Below are 19,340 nucleotides of genomic sequence, written 5' to 3'. Positions count from 1 at the left end.
ACGGGATCTGAGTGGTTCATGTGGTGAAGCTCAACTCAGATGTCAGAGCAGGGATACACCAGTAGAAAAAGCACCATTTCCCTGGGCTCAGAACTGGGCTGGTTTTTCCCTTCAAGTGAGAGTCAGCGACAAGCTCACCACCTCAAGGCTTGCATTCCCATCTTATAAACCCTGCTGTAAGTGGTGTCGGCACGCCTGTTCCAAACTGCCAAATGTATGCTCCCACCTGACCATGCCAGAGGTTTTTACTTCTCTCTGTGCACCCTGAAAATGTCAGGATTTCGTGGGAGGGAGGTTCAAGAGAGAGGGAATATATATATACATAGAGCTGATTCGTTTTGTTGTATACCAGAAACTAATGCAACATTGTAAAGCAATTATACGTCAATAAAAAATAATAAATGAAAAAAACTCTGTAAGGGCCTATGGGAGAAGAATCTAAGAGAGAGTGGATACATGTGTTAATACAGGCACAACTGATTCACTTTGCTATACAGCAGAAACTAACCCAACACCGTAAACCAACCATATCTGCGGGTGCATGGTAAGTAATGTCCGACTCTTTGAGACCCCATGGACTGTAGCCCTCCAGGCTCCTCTGTCCATGGGATTCTCCAGGCAAGAATACTGGAGTGGGTTGCCATGCCCTCCTCTAGGGGATCTTCCTGACCCAGAGATCAAACCTATTTCTCTTGCATCTCCTGCACTGGCAGACACATTCTTTACCACCAGTGCCACTTGGGAAGCCCTAAATCAACCATACTCTAATAAAAAAAAATTTTTTTTAAGATAAACAATACAGGATTGTTAGGATTTGGGAGCTCAACACTTTGAGAAAGAATGTTTTGGTAATTATTCCATTTCCCTTTTTGTTGGAATACGCTTGATATGTTCTGTCCTTCACAGATAGCTAGAACACTCAAGACATTAGAAAAGAAGTTCATTTCAAATCACTGAAGGAGGGGTGTCTCCTTGTATCCCCTGCAACACCCCCAGAAGTCACATGACAAGAAGACAGATGTGGAAATGTAGCCAGAGACAGCCTGTTCCTCTCATAATCTACTACCCCAACCCCCCGGATGTGCACAGAAACAATCAAATACAATTACACATGTGTTCTAACACGTGGTCAAATGTGGTCTAGCTTATATAACATCTGCTTCCCAGATGGTGCCAGTGATAAATAACCCAACCGCTAATGCAGGAGACGCAGGTTCAATCCCTGGGTCAGGAAGATCCCCTGAAGGAGGGCATGGCAACCCACTCCAGTATTCTAGTCTGGAGAATCCCATGGACAGAGGAGCCTGGCAGGCTACAGACCATAGGGTTGCAAAGAATCAGACACAAATGAAGCGACTTAGTACATCTTACATAATATCAGGCAATTAACTGTTGATTGTAAAAAGCCTTTTCTACCACACATTTGACTAATGAACTGGCTGTTTTGGTGTCACATAACAGCTTGTGTTCAATACTGAACTGCCTGGCCTTACAGTCTGACGCAGTTTACTTAGAGAAAAACAAAAACAACATCAGAAATCGTAACCTAAAGAGCCACTGGGTCATTTTAAAGTGCCGATGGGGAGTCGGGGTGAGGGGGTGGGGGGAGGGGAGCAAGTTTGGACTACTTTTTGTAAGGGAGGGCATTTTCAAAAGAAAAAAATGAGCAAATGACTATCTCTGTGATGTTAGTTGCTCTTTGTGACCCCATGGACTGTAACCCATCATGCTTCTCTGTCCATGAAGTTCTCCAGGAAAGAATACTGGAGTGGGTTGCCTTTCCCTTCTCCAGGGGATCTTTCCTGACCTGGAGATCAAATCTGGGTCTCCCGCATTGCAGGCAGATTCTTTATCATCTGAGCCACTGGAACTTTAAGCAAATTCCACTTTGGGGGATAAAACAGGAGAACAAGTATGGGGCAAGATCCAGTGGGGTACTTGGGGCCCCCGGGGGGCCAGGTCACCAAGATGTCTCTAAGGCACTGTGGGAGAGAGAAGTTATCTGCCCAAAACGGCACCAAGTAGATGTCTACTAAGTTTTTCAAATCCACATGTCATTCTTTTCTATTATCATGTGTCAAAACTCAGCTTTCCCAGGACTTCCCTAGTGGTCCCTTGGTTAGGACTCTGAGCACCCAATGCAGCGGGCCTGGGTTCCAGCCCTGGTCGCAAGTAAGACCTGGCACAGCCAAATAAATTTAAAAAACAAAACAACAACAAAAAACTTAGCTTTCCCATAATGAAAGTTTGCTCCTTCTGATGTCCCAAATACTGCTTCATTTTACTAGCTCTGACTGCCGGCTCATTCTCCAATGACACAGGCCTGAAGCTTGCCCTCTGGTTTGGGCACATACAGATGGTGAACTGCTCCCTGCTAATTACCCTGTGTCCAGCCACACCCTGGGGAACTTGGATCTAATGACTGGGACAAAAGATCTTCTTAAGGAAAAGTGACTCAAACAGGATTCATGGCACAGCTAAAGACAGAGGCACATACATTATAAGAGCATAACTGGGGGCAGTGGAAGGGACTTTACAAGATACGTGCAGAATTGTACCTTTATTTCTGATCTGAGTGCACAAGCCTGCAAAGATGCATAAAATAAGCATTCACTCAGCCATCATTTATTGTATCCACAGTGAACCAAGGAAACATCAATTTGGCCCCATAGTGGAGGCCTTGTAAACTTTCCCAATTAACTGCTCTTTGTATTGCCAATAACTTTAATTGAGGTATTATAAATTATCTTGGATACTGACAGAATTCCTATAAACCTTGCAGTCAGAACATGAGCAGAAATTCCGGGTATTTCCTTTAAAGCAAATTCATTCAGGTCAAAAGTTGAGAAGTCCAGAATCGTTATCACATTTTTGCAGCAGAGAACACTGTGATGATCAATGGCACTAAAAATAGCCCAGAAAAAAATCAGGAGTTCATAATCAGAAACAAGAAAAAACAACAACCTTATCCAAAATAGCAAAATGTCCATTAACATCACTCACTTCCCTAGGAATTATTTTGACAAAAGGAAATGGAATTTAATTTTCCCCCCTCAGTCCAAAACTGTATTTCCCCTCTCACGTGTCCTCTGGGAAAATCTTGCTTATAAACGAGCAATTCCCAGATAACCAGCTTCTTGCTGACTGTTTCCATATAGTTCAACAAACAGAGAGCAGCTTCTGAACTTGCTATTTAATGCTCCCGTCGCCTCAGCGGTGATGTCATGGAAAGACATAGACATGTTATTATTGCCCAGTTAGAGACTGTAAAGGAAATTATGCTGCTGCCTCTAAGTTTCCATTTTCCATGAAAAATTTTTTCTCATTGCCCTAGCCACTTAGACTGTGAAAAAGAAAAATGATTTAATTAGGAAACAGTCATAATTAGATTTTGTAAGCACATTCTGTCAACATAAAAATTACAACTAAAAAGAAAAATTTTTTTTAAAAAAACCACAGCTACTTTGGGTTGAATCATTTCTTTTCATCAGACCATTCCAGAACACATCAAGGTGCTGAATAACAGCTTGAGGAAGAGTATAAAGAAATATGAAACTGCCACCCAGAAAGTAATAGATTTTAAATGTGACAGGAAGAACGAGTGATGAGTCTAAAAAAGCTGAGAAAATAGGAAGAAATGCAAATACCAAAGTGAGGGGAAGGGCTTACTAGGTGGCACAATGGTTAAAGAATCTGCCTGCCAATGCAGGAGACACAGGAGACTCAGGTTCGATCCCTGGGTCATGAAGATCCCCTGCAGGAGGAAATGGCAACCCATTCCAGTATTCTTGCCTGGAGAATCCCATGGACAAAGGAGCCTGGTGGGCTACAGTCCATGGGGTCACAAAGAGTCAGACATGACTGAGCATCACCATACCAATAATAAACTGAGGGGGGTAACCTTCTCTTTGGGGATTACCTTTTACCACTCAGGAAGCAAGGAAAGACAGCAACAGGCTCTCCACACCCAACAGATGGTGATGAAGATGATGGGGATGATGATGATGATGATAAAGAAAATGAAGTAACTGTGCTTGTTTCAGCAGCACATATACTAAACCAGAATCACACGGATAAGGATGACACCCAAATTCACAAAGCTAATCTATATTTTTTGTAACTATGGGAGGTGAGGGATGTTAACTAAATATATTGTGGTGATCATCTGTATATACGAATATCAAGTCAATATGCTGCACATGTTAAACTAATACCGTGCTATGTGACAGTTATATTTGTATGAAACTGGAAAAAAAAAAAAAGTAAGAGCTGTAACAGAGTAGGAAATAGAAGACAGAGGAGAACTAACACTCTGTTCAGTGTAGACTAGAACTAGAGAGAGCAAAGCGTGAAGGGGATCACAGCTGTACTTTCAGTATCTTTCTACAATCTGTGTGTGTGTGTGTGTGTGTGTGCATGCACGCATGCACAAACAAGCATGTATGCACCAGAAACTGAATCTACATCTATTCCAGAACCTGAAGGATTTGTTTACTTGTCACTTTCTCAGAAGTTCAAGGTATGGCTTTATGTTAAGCTCTGAAACTTTCCTACAAATACATCAGAAAAAAAATTTGATGGAAAAAAATTATGTTATTTAGAAGTTTTGAAATCTGTGTGATTCCATTATAAAAGACACTAGGCTGCTTCTTCTTTTTCTTTGTTGCAGTTCCATCAGAAACAGCAAGCGTTTCCCCCATGGTCTTGGGAGACATTTGAAAATTCCAAACACCAAACCATCACAGCATCTGTTGAGGACATTTTCACAAGTTCATCCTATACTTAAAACACGTTGAAACTCACTTAGCCAAGCTTCCTTCTCAGTTCAATATCTTGGCAATAGGTCAAGAGAAATGTCAACCTGTCCACTGGAAAAAAGGAAGATGCCAGGTCATGCTCCCAAGACCTGGCCAAACAACCCCAGGAAGAGGGAGTCAAAACTCAGAGCAATTCCTATCCACTCAAGAGTTCTTCCTAAGGATAAATCAAAAGAAGGCTGCTACTTCCCAGCACAACCTTCTCAACTCTTTTAAGAGAAACTCCTAAATGAAAAACAGTTCAGGACTGCGGTCCTTTTACTACACAAGGATGTGTTGTTATGGAGACAGCTCTGCAGGCTCCCTTGGCAACCCCAGTGTATAATTAAGTCTGGTGGTCACGGAACAGCCAGAGGTGGTCTCCACGGAGACCAACAAACACACATTTTCACAGGCACAGCAACTGCTTTGAATCAATGACTCTTTATATAGGCAGAAAAACATTGTGAATGGTACATCAATTGCATCTTTTGTTAGGCAGTGTCTCATGAAATACGCTGTGAGAGGGTCTATTCTCCTGAGCTTAGATCTCTGAGCAGAGTCTGGAGCAGGCAGTTCCCAACTCAATTCACAATCTAGAACCAGCAAATACAAATGGAAAATACAGACTCAGGAAATCACCGGTTAATCTGGTGGAAGAATTAAACCAGGGGTCGACAGGGCCAAGGAGGGCCTGTCAGCTGCCCGACACTCACTATTCCAGGGCTGTCTAAATATTATTCAACCTTCTCTGAAAGTAGACATTATTACATTTGTTTACAGATGAGAAAACAAAGCACACACCTAGAAAGTGTGGCCGAGCTAGGACTCAGACCCAGTTCATAAATTCAATCTTGGTCAGGGTTTAAGTGATTCTACACCATGCTGTGTTTGCATAGCACTCTGTGGTTTATCCTTACATACATTATCTCACAGGGGCTTCTCAGGTGGTACTAGTGGTAAATAACCTGCCTTCCAATGCAGGAGATGCTGGAGACACAGGTTTGATCCCAGGGTTGGGAAGATCCCCTGGAGAAGAGCATGGCAACCCACTCCAGTATTCTTGCCTGAAGAATCCCATGGACAGAGGAGCCTGGTGGGCTATAAATCCATGGGGTCACAAACAGTTGGACATGACTGAGCATGCATGCAACAACAACAAAAAAACAGTAACAAAGACTCTAAATAAGAACACAGATGAACATTCTGGTATAATCTTTATACATATCTTATGGCCTTTATACATAATGTATGTATGGCCTTTATACATAATCTTCCCCAGGAGAAGATGGAATTTGATAATAGAGATGAAAGAAAGTCCAAAGGCTACGTGGTTTCCTACTTTATTCTGATCAGTTCTATGAAAGACTTTTAAAATCTGGCACACGTTTTACTAAGTAGGCACTGACAATCAACGATATGGTTCCCAGCAGATCTTCATAATAGATAATCTTACAATTGGATATAGATGCCATCAGCATTTAGTCCCAAGTATGAGACATTCCCTGTCAGAATCATGTTTTTTAATTATCTCTCTATCTTCTGGTCCAGATAGATCCCTTGCTTTATGGACAAAAAAACTGAGGACTAAAGGGGTTCAATGCATCATGATCAAAGTCAGTCTCTCCTTCCCTGAATTCCCAGGAATCCCAGTTTCTCTGCCACATGACTCAGAGAACAGCCTGTTTACCTTCCCATGAGTGCATGCATGCTCAGCCATGTCTGACTCTTTGCAACCCCATGGACTGCAGCCCACCAGGTTCCTCTGTCCATGGGATTTCCCAGACAAGAATACTGGTTTGATTTGTCATTTCCTCCTACAGGGATCTTCCCAACCCAGGGAGTGATCCTGCATCTACAGCATCTCCTGCACTGGCAGGCAGATTCTTTACCATTGAGCTACCTGGGAAGCCCTTTACCTTCAGTTAAAGCCCAGGGAAAAGGTTTTATATTCACCCCCTCCCCCCCACACACACACACACACTTCTTCCACTTCCCTTTGCAACTTATTTTCCAAATTTTCTCCTCATTCTCTAGCATCATGAAATCTCTGTATCAGGGTGTCTCCTTTTCTACTTTCAAGCTCGCCCAAGTCCCTCTTTTCCTACAAAAGAAGTTATCTTTATTAGCTCTGCCCATCACCAGTCACAATCTTCTCTCCACATCTTAGGTATTGTTGAGTGTTTATGATCCCCCCTACCCACTCCCACTCCTGCCCTTTTCCTTAAACTGTTTCCTCAAAGCTTAGCAAAATGCCTGCTCTAGACTCTTCTCAGTGTGATCACTTTGACCTTTGGGTAGCATTCTGCTTTACTCCTTACAATTCTCCTTTAGACTTCCCTGCTCTGAACTTCTCTGATTCCCTCTACCTTCCAGCTATGACTTTGCTTTCCTGCTCATTACTGGCCCCTGGCATCTAAGTTTCTCCCAGGCTAAATCCTAAGATTCTGCTCTCCTCACCCCAAATCCTTTCACTCTCTTAGTGAGCTCCTTGATGGATAGGTTTTCTTGATTTCAACTGCATCTTTCTACAGGCGAAGCCCAAATGGACAAATCCCTGAACACTCACCTACATTTCACCCCATGTTTCCAACACAAAAGAGCTCCATGCAGATGTTTTATCACTATACACATCTGTCTAAAATGTATATCGCCAGCTTTCTCCTAAAGGATGTTCTTTCATAATCACCCCCATTTCTGTTTCTTAAGGCCACAGATCTCATTTGTCTCTAGCAAAAACCTTGGAGTCACTTGTCACCGTCCATATTCATCACTGGGCTTCTCCGGTGGCTCAGTGGCAAAGAATCCACCAGTCAATGCAGGAGATGCAGGTCCTATCCCTGGGTTGGGAAGATCCCCTAGAGAAGGAAATGGCACCCCACTCTAGTATTCTCATCTGGGAAGTCCCATGGACATAGGAGCCTGGTGGGCTACAGTCAATGGGATCACAAAGAGTTGGACATGACTTAGCGATTAAACAATAACAAACAATATTCATCATTCCTTTGTCCAAACTATCCCCAAAATCTGTTCTAAAATGATCTGAGTCTTTGTTAGCTAATTTTATCACATCACGTAGCAACTATAGGACAAATTGTATAATTAAAATTTATTTTCCTTCTAATTATAAGTCAGGCTTCCCAGGTGGCTGAGTGGTAAAGAATTCGCCTGACAATGCAGGAGATGCAGGACCCTCAGGTTCCATCCCTGGATCAGGATCAAATTGTAAGTCAAGTTTGACCTTTCACCTTTCTTCCTGCCATCTCTACCTTGATTCACCTCTCTTCTAAATGCTTGGAAGTCATTTCCAATCTGTCTTAAGCACTGTCACCTTATTAATCTGCTTAAAACTTTACCCTCAGGGGACCTCCCTGGTGGCCTAGTGGTTAGGATTCCAGGGTTTCACTGCCAGGACTCAGGCTCAATCCCTGGTCAGGAAACTGAGATCCCACAAGCCATAAGATACAGGAAAAAAGAAAAAAATTACCCATGGTCAGTCTCATTCAAAAGTTCACAATGCTCTCTATGGCTTGGCTTTTAGGGACTCCTATAATCTGACTCTTCTGTGCCCAATTTTCTCCTACTCCCCCAAAGTTCCTCCCAATCTAGTTAAATGTATTTCTTCCCATACATGCACACCAATGTACAGTTCAGTTCAGTGTTCAGTCGTATCCAACTCTTTGCAACCCCATGAACCACAGCATGCCAGGCTTCCCTGTCCATCACCAACTGCCAGAGCCTACCCAAACCCATGTCCATTGAGTCGGTGATGCCATCCAACCATCTCATCCTCTGTCGTCCCCTTCTCCTCCTGCCCTCAATCTTTTCCAGCATCAGGGTCTTCTCAAATGAGTCACTGCAGCACTATTTACAATAACCAAGACATGGAAGCAACCTAAATGTCCATAGACAGAGGATGGATAAAGATGAGATACATATAAACAACAGAATAGTACACAGCCATAAAAAAGGGAAATAATGCCATTTGCAGCAACATGGACAGACCTAGACACTGTCATACTAAGTGATATAAGTCAGATGGAGAAAGACAAATATCATATGATATCACCTGTATGTGTAATCTAAAAAATAATACAGATGAATCTATATTTCCCAGTGGTCATGTATGGATGTGAGAGTTAGACTCTAAAGAAAGCTGAGCACCAAAGAATTGATGCTTTTGAACTGCAGTGTTGGAGAAGACTCTTGAGAGTCCCTTGGACTGTACGGAGATCCAACCAGTCCATCCTAAAGGAGATCAGTCCTGGGTGTTCATTGGAAGGACTGAAGTTGAAGCTGAAACTCCAGTACTTTGGCCACTGATGTGAAGAGTTGACTCATTGGAAAAGACCCTGATGCTTGGAAAGATCAAGGGCAGGAGGAGAAGGGGATGACAGAGGATGAGATGGTTGGATGGCATCGCTGACTCGATGGACATGGGTTTGGGTGGACTCTGGGAGTTGGTGATGGACAGGCAGGCCTGGCATGCTGTGGTTCATGGGGTCACAGAGAGTCGGACACGACTGAGCGGCTGAACTGAACTGAACTGAATCTATATACAAAACAGACTCACAGGCATAGAAAACATTATGATTACTGAGGGGGGAAAGGGGAGGGAAGGATAAACTGGAAGATTGGAATTGACACATACACATTACTATATACAAAATAGATAACTAGTGAGAACCTACTACATAGCATGCATTGAGAACTCTACTCAATACTCTGTAATGACCTATATGGGAAAATAATCTAACAATGGGTGGATATATGTATAACTAACTCACTTTGCTGTACACCAAAAACTAACACAAGTTGTAAATCAACCATGCGTGCATGCCTACTAAGTTGCGTGAGCCTTGTCTGACTCTTTGCAACCCCATGGACTGTAGACCGCCAGGCTCCTCTGTCCATGGGATTCTCCAGGCAAGAATACTGGAGTGAGCTGCCATGTCCTCCTCCGGGGGATCTTCCTAACCCAGGGACCAAACTTGTGTCTACTGGCAGGATTCTTTACCGTCTGAGCCACAGGGGAAGCCTAAAATTAGGCAGAAGCCCTTGGAAATTGTTACCCAAACAAGTGACGGATGAGATTCAGGGTCAGTAACTAGAGATGAGTCTCTGAAGACCAAGCTGAAGCACACGGGCTCTGAGAAGACTGGACACGGGAGCTCCTGAGATGGGTTCCCCACCCTCCCCCTCCCTCTTACCTTAGCAAAGAAAATCCAGGCTGCGCACTGCCCCGGGGCCATAAGGCTTTTTAGCTTCATGGTGCTGAACATGAGAAAGAATCCTAAAAATCCGCTGCAAGGAGAAAATAGATTTTTTAAGTGAGACTTATCTTCCTGTAGCCAGTAGCTATTTTCTGTGACATTTTTTAGTTACCTGTACAAACATTAGTCAACTTTTAGTTATTACAGCACCTCTATCTCACCTCTGTTTTCTAGTGATCTCTGGATAAAAACATCAAAAGTTTAAAAAAAAAACCATTAAGCTCTACTATGCCAAGGAGCTATGATGAGATCATTTCCCTGGAGGTGGGGAGTGGGTATAGAAATCTGGAAGATCTCTGGGTAAATCATGAAAGAAAAAAAAATCTGGAGGACAGTATCTCCTGCTCCCTCCTATAATACTTCTGGAGCTTGGTGTTTGCCAAGGCAGTGCTTCAACTTTTTTCTTTTTCAAGCAGAACAAACTGTTAGGAAAAGACTTCCAAGAAAACACTCATCATATGAAGTCAGAGGGTGTGGACTGGCCCCTACGTTCAAGGTAAGAACCAAGGGAACTCTGCTCAATGTTAACTGGCAGCCTAGATAGGAGAGATATTTGGGGGAGAATGGATAAATGCATGGCTGAGTCCCTTTGCTGTCCACCTGAAACAATTACAATATTGTTAGTAAGCTATACTTCAGTGTAAAACAAGAAGTTTAAACAAAAAAGAATCTAAAGGGGTTGTTGTTGTTCAGTTGCTAAGTCGGACTGCAGCACCCCAGGCCTCCCTGTCCTTCACTCTCTCTTGGAGTTTGCTCACACTCATGTCCATTGAGTTGATGATCCCAATCCAACCATCTCATCCTCTGTCATCCCCTTCTCGTCCCGCCTTCAATCTTTTCCAGCATCAGGGTCTTTTCCAATGAGTCAGCTCTTCACATCAGGTAGCCAAAGTATTACAGCTTCAGCTTCAGCATCAGTCCTTCCAATGAATATTCAGGGTTGATTTCCTTTAGGATCAACTGGTTTGATCTCCTTGCTGTCCAAGTGGAAGGCTGCATAATAGAAGTTCCCCAAAACAAGGGGATCTACACAGGAGAGATGCATTGGGAATAGTGTCTGAAAGAGCCCTCGCTTCCCAAGGGGACCTGAAGCTGGCCTCCCGGGGGTTTGGCCTCTATGTACCTCCTCCTTTGTACTTTCAGGGGTGTCGGGTGCCATTCTGCCATCTGACCTCTATTATGGGTGCTGGGGTGTGGCTCCCACCCAGCTCATGAGCCCTGAGAGGGAGGGGTCCCATGTCGGGCGTCTCTGTACTTCCCCAACAGACTCAAACAAGGTGCCTTGGTCTCAGCAGGCATTACGTAAGTGTCTTGACAGGTGTACTTAGAAGCGGGTTGAACTGATTAAACACAGCTAAGGCAGATTTCACAGAAATGCGCGCCTTCACTTCATTAGATTCGATGAGCTCACATTCTTGGGGCAGAACCAGAGACGGGGATTAGGTTTCCTCTGTATGCAATCCAGCCCATTTGGCCTAACAACCTGCAAAGTTTGCACAGGTCTGCCTCTGCAGGCATGGGAGCCCGGCCCGCTCTGGATTAAGGTGTCGAGTCACCCCCACAGGAGTCCCTGTGGGGAAGCAGGAGACTGGGAATCCAGTGACCTGCGATTCTGTTCCTGGCTGTGCTCAACGACCCGTGTAACCTTGACCAAATCCCCATTTTTTTTTCCCTTTTTTTTTCTTGCCCCAGGTTCAGTTCTGTGTTCTCAAAGTAGGAATAAGGATAGTCATTTCATCCCACCTGAAGGGAATCAGATCTTCAAAAGAGAAAGGCTCCCCAGTCCCAAGTCTCGTTTTATTAACAAGCAAACTAAGACAGAGATCCAATTAGGGTCCAGGTTTCCTGGCTCTTCCAGAGCTCTCCACAGCCCTTCAGAACTTGCTGTGGAAATGTGCTCTCCACCGGAGAGACGGAGAGATGCTCTGGGTGCCTGTGACTGTGAGGCTGGCAGGGGTCAGTGAGGTGGCCGGCCCTCCAGGGTTCCCCTTGGTGGCATCCATACCCCACAGCCCCAACATCACAGGCGCCTGGCTCTCACCCGCCATACCTCGGTCCACTCGGGGTTCCTCCTGTCCTCTCCTGAGGGCACGGTTCCATGTCGACCCTTCCCCTCAGCACAGACTCTACGAGGACTGAGCTACCCCTGGTCTGTGACTAACAAACTCCTGAAAGCATCCATGAGTCCTTCCCATCACCTGACTTCCATGTAGTTAATCGTTTCTAAATGATTCATGGGTCCTGCCCTCATCCAGCTCTTCCACTTCCAGCTCGCCTACCTCTCAATGTGGAGGCAGGTCTTGAAAAGCACTGGGTGGACCCCAGGAGTGAGGGAGCCTGGGGCTCCCTGTTAATGGGGCCTCTGATCCCTCAGGCCTCCATGACCCCTCCTGAGCTCCCCCAGTACCTCTGAAGTGAAGTGAAGTTGCTCAGTCGTGTCTGACTCTTTGCGACCCCATGGACTGTAGCCTACTGGGCTCCTCCGTCCATGGGATTTTCCAGGCAAGAGTACTGGAGTGGGTTGCCATTTCCTTCTCCAGGGGATCTTCCCAACCCAGGCTTCGAACCCGGGTCTCCCGCATTGTAGGCAGATGCTTTACCATCTGAGCCACAAGGGAAGCCATTCAGTACCTCTGAAGCTGACAACTTGTAGTGTGAGATACAGTTATGGGGGAGCCATGAGAGGATGTGGGGAAAACTGAGACATCCCTTTTTTAAAATTTTACAATTTTAAAAAATTTTTGGCTGTGCTGGGTCTTTGTTGTTGCACACAGGCTTTCTCTAGTTGCAGTAAGTGGCAGGGGGTAGGGAGGCTACTCTATTTGCAGAGCATGGGCTACAGGGCATACAGGCTTAGTTGCTCTGTGGCATGTGGAATCTTCCCGGACCAGGGATTGAACCCATGTGCCCTGCCTTGGCAGGTGGATTCTCAACCACTGGACCACCAGGGAGGTCCTGACACATTCTTAGAAGAGGGTAAGCTCTGTGTGCTGAAGCGAGAGGTAGAATGTAATGGAGAGTTAAACTAACTCAAGTAAAGATTTCCAAATCTTTTAAATGAAAAAACCTGATTTTTCATGTTGGGTTATGAGACAGATTAAAAGGGACACAAATGGAGGCAGAAGATCACCCCACAAAGCCATCACCCATGGGCCGTGAACTCTGTTGCTCTGATCAAATTAACCAAGCCTGGTGCCCTCTCTCCGCACCCAGGTCACCCAATGCAGTCAAATAACCAGGCTCAAAGGGAAGCAAGCCCATGGACACACACCACAAATCCTAGCTAACAGGCAAGTGACAAGGCCTGACCAAAGAGACAGGAACAGAGAAGATGAATTCTGTCAGTGCTTTCCTGAAACTTCTCTGAGGATGATTTTTTTTTTTAATCATTCTGAGGCTCAAATGCAGAAAAGTGTTAGCACTCACTCATGTCCAATTCTTTCACAACCCCATGGACTGTAGCCCACCAGGCACCTCTGTCCATGGGATTCTCCAGGCAAGAATACTGGAGTGGGGAGCCATTCCCTTTTCCAGGGGATCTTCCCCACCCAGGGATTGAAACTTGGTCTCCTGAAACTCCTGCATTGCAGGCAGATTCTTTACCATCTGAGCCACCAGGGAAGCCCCAAATACAGAAGCATACTCTATAATATTGAGTGTGTGTGTGTGTGCTAACACACCCCCATCAGAAACAGCACCTAGCCTGCATATCAGTTTTTTGACTCTGTGAAGAATCAGTGATTCACAAGCACAATCTCTTTTGTGTGGGAACAAGTGATCTGGCTTTCATGCAGCAATTGCTCCTGGTCTGTTGACATTCTATTTACAGATAATAATAATGCTCACCATTTCTGGGCTGGGCAAGATGCTTAGAACTTTATGTACCTTATTTAATACACATGGTCACCCTGTATTGGTATGCTCTTTCCATTTTACAGATGAGAAAACTAAACTAAAGTTTGAGAGAACTAGGATAACTTGCCAAAAGACACAAAGGAGCAAACAGCAAGGTTGGAATTCAACCCAAGTGTAATCTTTCAAATATATCAGAATCCATGTTTTTGAGACTTCCTTGGTGGTCCAGAGGCTAAGACTCTGCACTCCCAATGCAGGCAGCCTGGCTTTGCTCCCTGGTCAGGGAACTAGATTCCACATGCTGCAACTAAGACACAGTGCTGCCAAATAAATACATAAAAATGTTTTAAAAAATAATGATAAAAAAAAATAAAGAATCCATCCTTTGAGATTATCCACAGAAGCCTTTCCATTTCTCAGCACAAGAAAGTCAGGTGAAGTGGGGGTCATGCAGGAAAGAGGGTGGATAGGATAGGATGAACTTCTGGTTATCTGTGATGCTCAGACATTCAATTGTGTCCAACTCTTTGCAACCCCATGGACTGCAGCCAACCCAGTTCTTTGGTCCATGGGATTCTCTAGGCCAGAATATTGGAGTGAGTTGCCATGCCCTCCTCCAGGGTATCTTCTTGATCCAAGGATTGAACCCATGTCTCCTGCATTTCCTGCATTGGCAGGCGAATTCTTTATCAGTAGCACCATAAATGTATCCATCTAGTTGGTCCACATCTCTGATACTTCCCAAAGCCAAATATTAGGGATCACCTAGTGGTCTAGATAGCTCCTAGCTGTTGGTTTCAAAATCTAAGAGTCTTAGGGTTCAGTCAAGGTTTTTTGGAGGTCACCCCTTAGAAACAAGGGAGAAGTCAAGGCAGAAGCTGACAGGGTGTGAATCTGCACCCGAATCTTACCTTGAACTGAATCAGTTTCATCATTTTTACACACTGAAGTTCTGTTTAAGAACTGCTTGCCGGGGAGAAAAAAAGTGGGAGAATTCTCTCTCTCCTGAAATTCTGAACACCACTGCTCTGGCCAAGAAAATTATTCAGGACAGGGACCTCGCAGGTCCCAGGCCAGCTCTGAGCATCCAAGAATGTCCTTTAACAACCCCCTGATGGCTGAGGGGGAGCCCTTCCTCATTGGCACTGGGCACCATTTTCTTCTGTGGCACATTCAGACAACGGGCAGTGAGCCTGGGCTTCACAAAGACACAGGTGGTAGGACAGAAACATACGGATCCACCGTGTGAGGGGCTTTACGAGCCGGGATTACCTGGCACAACAGCTGCCGTGGAATCCGTAGAAATACAGGAATGGAAAGTCCAGGACGCTGAGGAGATCACCTGGTGGGAACAGCAAGAGTGAGACGCCATGCCCGAGAGCCCCCTGCCCACTGCTGCCCAGAAACACACTGTATCAGCGAATTCACTCCAGCATTCGAGGGTCTCCTCGTCATTAGCGCTGTCTTAATAAATTAAAAGTAGTATGATGTGCTGTGCTAAGTCGCTTTGGTCGTGTCTGACTCTTTGCGACCCCTTGGACTGTAGCCCACCAGGCTCCTCTGTCCATGGGATTCAGGCCAGAATACTGGAGTGGGTTGCCATGCCCTCCCCCAGGGGATCTTCCCAACCCAGACATCGAACCTGCGTCTCTTGTGTCTCCTGCGCTGGCAGGCAGGTTCTTTACCACTAGAACCACCTGGGAAGCCCAAGCATGACGACAGTTATCACCCATTTAGTGAGAGTCTGCCCTGAGCAGGACCCTGGGCTAGAAGCGTTCCGTACATCATTTTTTTTCCAATCCTTGTAACAATCTGTGAGGCTTTCTTATCCCCATTTCAACCAGAGCTCAGAGAAGTGAAGTGTCTCAGATTGCACAACTCTTGAACTCTGGAGCCAGAACACGGGCCCTGGTCACTCCAAACCCTAAGATTTTTGCTCTTCACCAGGCAGCCACCTCTGCCTCAGCCAGAGGACAGGACAAAAAGAATCTTTTTTTCTTTTTTTTTTTTTTAAAGATTTTTCTATTATTTTTTTTCTTATATCTAAAAAAGGATCATGAGTGCATGCCTCAGACATCTTTTCTCATTTTTGTGTTTTAATTACCACACAAAGAGAGCAGGGGCCAACGGCCATGCATACTCATTTTAGTTTAAGGTCCAAAGGGTACATTTATTTCTAGTGAAGTAAGTTCATTCTTTTAGTTCCACTTGGTGTAAGAGGAAAATCACACATATTGGCTGCTTCCCTCTCTGGAATTTGAACTTGATCACAAACAAGAAGTCAGGAGATTAAAAAAGCAGAAAGCCTTCCAAAAATGTCCAGAGAAAAGGAATTAAGCATTTCCACGGCAGAGAGCCTAATCCTTCCAAATCTCGGATTTCTGAGATTCTGGAGGCGCCAGGCCTTCAAGACCCCCAGGCCTGGGTCTGTCTCTCAGTTCTGGATGGTCTGGAGCCAGAAAGGCTGATTTTTTTGAGTATTCACAGCACGGTAGGGGCAGTGGAACGTTCTTCATCACTTTTTCTTTTTTTAATTTTTTAGTTAGAGGATAATTGCTTTACAATTGCTGTATTGGTTTCTGCCATACACCAACATGAATCAGCCATAGGTATACAGCCCTCCCTCCTGAACCTCCTCCTACCTCCCACCCCACCCACCTCTCTAGGTTGGGAGAAGAGTACCAGATTTGAGTTCCCAGTGAATTTCCACTGGTTGGTACTAATGAACCTATTTGCAAGACAGCAATGGAGAGGCAGACATAGAGAACAGACTTGTGGACAGGGCGGGGGGGGGGGTGAAGGAGAGGGTGGGATGAATTGAGAGAGTAGCATTGAGTAGTCATATATATTACCATATGTAAAATTAGATTACTGAGCTTATTAATCAAGAGTTTCAGAACTAAAGACACAGGGCATGCTATACTTCCTCAGCCTTAAATGATCTCAAATGATTCCTTCACTATTCATTTGAAACTATCACAACATTGTTAATTGGCTACCCCCAATACAAAATGATTTTGGTGTTAAAAAAATTAAATTTTTAAAAAATGATCTCAAATGATTCCACCATCAACTGGGAAAGAAAGGTGTGAATTCCATTTCTCTGGAGGGTAGCTTTTTTTCTACCAAAACTATTGTGACTTTGTTTGGTTTGGTTGGTGCATTATGTACCTGTGTTTAAAGTGAGAGGGTCTTCAAGGATCTGGTTTTCTCACAGCCCAGCAAAAGGTTAAGAGTTTTGGTTCTCTTTATATTCGGCCCCACTGAACACCTCTGTTGTCTACTCGAGACTTATTTGAGTGAGGGACTTTGTAACCAACATCAGGCCCAGACGTGTAAAGTGCATGAAGAGCTCCACTGCTTCTGAAGTCCCTTTCTTTCCAGAAGCGAGAGCCAGGGTAACCTTGAGCACCTGGATCCTAGCGGGCAGCCCCAACCCCCTGCTGGGAGGGTGGAAGGCTGTTCTCCGAGGCTTTGTTCTGTGTCTTCAGCGGCTGTTGGTTCTTGGCTTTTTCCCAACCTCCCTTTCAGAGTAAGGGAGACTGCAGTGCAGTCAGTGTGATCAGGAGGACTAGGCAGAGAGGCATACATTAAATGCACAACCTCATGTTTCCTTGGGTGCTACCCCCTCACTCAAGGGAGGTGAACTGGGCTCCTTCCTGGTGCCCGGAACAGGGAGGTGGGGGCAAGGGGCGGTCTTGACGGCCCAGCCCAAGCTGTGGAGGGATCTGAAGGGCAGTAGAGGGGTCCTGAGTAGATAGGGAGGGAGAAAGATAAAGTAAAAAAAATCACCATCCTAAGGGATTGACCAGTTACATGATAATCCTCACCCAAATCTGAAAAATTGATTGCACAAATTATTGAGAGCAAGAGACAGCACAGCTGGCTCTTCTCTTTGAGCCATTTCTAAAACCTCCACACATTTGTCATGGAGTTGAGCCCATGACGGTCTCTTCTAGAACCATCCCATTCTTGACTGCAACGATTCTATGATTATTCATCACTTGTATCCACTGTGTTAGGGCCATCTCTGACAAATAACAAGTGCTAGTGAACCAAGGGTATCCAGGAGACTTCAACACCTCCTGCTTTCCCTACAGAGAATGTTCCAAATACTTTTCACTTGGCTCTGCTGGTCTTCAATCTCAAGTTTTATGTTAGTCGCTCAGTTATGTCCAACTCTTTGTGATCCCATGGACTGTAGCCCACCAGGCTCCTCTATCCATGGGAGTCTTCAGGAAAGAATACTGGAGTGGGTTGCCATTTTCTTCTCCAGGGGATCTTCCAGGGATGAAATCTGGGCATCCTGCATTGCAGGCAGATTCTTTATGGTCTGAGCCACCAGGGAAGCCCAATCAATCTCAAATCGATCCCCAATGCTTCCCGTCTGATGACTTTAGATGGCCTCTTTTTTTACTTTAACAGAGAGGGTACACACCAGCTTCTCAACTGTGCTACAAAATTAGCCCTGAAGATCTTGCAGTATGTGGCTGACTGGACCCAACCATGTAAGAACTAAACCCAGGAGCCTAAAAATGGTGCAAAGATGATCAAAAGACAACACTCCTGCACCACTAGAGCAGAATGCCCACTTTAAGCACAAGTAAGTGGTCCAAGCGTTGTAAACATGTCTGGTGGTATCAACACGTAGCTTATACACCGAGGTCTGAGTTAAGCCTTCATTCTCATACTCCACGGTTAAAATTCTGCTGACTCTCTGAGGGAGTGAATCCCACCTCTCTGAAGATAATGGAGCATGAAATTGCCACAGTGAAAAGTATGGCAATGATCTTATTACATCCAAGAACAATTGATATTTGAACAGCAGGAAAATTTCCTCTCGCCACACTTTAGTCCTCAGAATCAGTGGGAAAGCAGAAGGTCATTTCCAAGATGTAGTGAGTACTGTTGGCTTTATCTCAGTACTAGCAATAGACACCAGGTGACAAGGTCATTTCTGGTCAGATTCCTGCAAGTCCTCCTGCCCTTCTGGTTCTATGAAATGTTCTCTCTTGAAAATGCCACCGCAGAGGGACCTCACACAAAGAGGAAATGCAACTTTTCAAACAAAGGAAGAATTTCTTTTCCCTACTCTTACCTAAAATAGTCCCAGGGAAAGCAAGGTTCCAAGATTCTTGGAGCTTCTGCATGAACTGTGGCTTTGCAAGATTAGATGGAGACATAGACCCCACTCACCAAGAAGGAAACCAAATGCCTAAAAGGGGAGAAGTACCAGGGTCTGCACCCAGGACACAGCGAACTGCCTACCTGGTCCCTACCTACCACCACGTCCCAGTGCATCCCAAAGGTGGGTGTCAAAGCCACACCATCTGCATCACAGGAAAGCTTATCTTTCTAGCTACTCAGGAATGAGTGAGAAACGCAGCTCAGTCAAAAGCACTACTGAGAGATCATC

General features: G+C 44.9%; 1 protein-coding gene across 4 annotated transcripts in view; it reads right to left on the bottom strand.

Moving 5' to 3' along the window:
- Positions 1-19,340, bottom strand: part of TMEM241 (transmembrane protein 241) — a 120,367-nt gene that overhangs the window by 33,151 nt on the left and 67,876 nt on the right. For 3 of the 4 annotated variants that reach the window (XM_065932462.1, XM_065932461.1, XM_065932463.1), the window contains exons 12-13: positions 15,197-15,266; positions 10,007-10,100 (exon numbers count right to left, since the gene is read on the bottom strand). In XM_065932462.1, the coding sequence (XP_065788534.1) occupies positions 10,007-10,100; positions 15,197-15,266 (164 nt within the window). Of the gene's footprint in view, positions 1-8,587; positions 8,692-10,006; positions 10,101-15,196; positions 15,267-19,340 lie in introns of those variants that run through there. The other variant, XM_065932464.1, reaches the window with a different exon arrangement.

Source organism: Muntiacus reevesi, chromosome 4, assembly GCF_963930625.1.
Source record: "Muntiacus reevesi chromosome 4, mMunRee1.1, whole genome shotgun sequence".
NCBI classification, from domain to species: Eukaryota; Metazoa; Chordata; class Mammalia; order Artiodactyla; family Cervidae; genus Muntiacus; species Muntiacus reevesi.
This window is presented reverse-complemented; position numbering and strand designations above follow the sequence as displayed.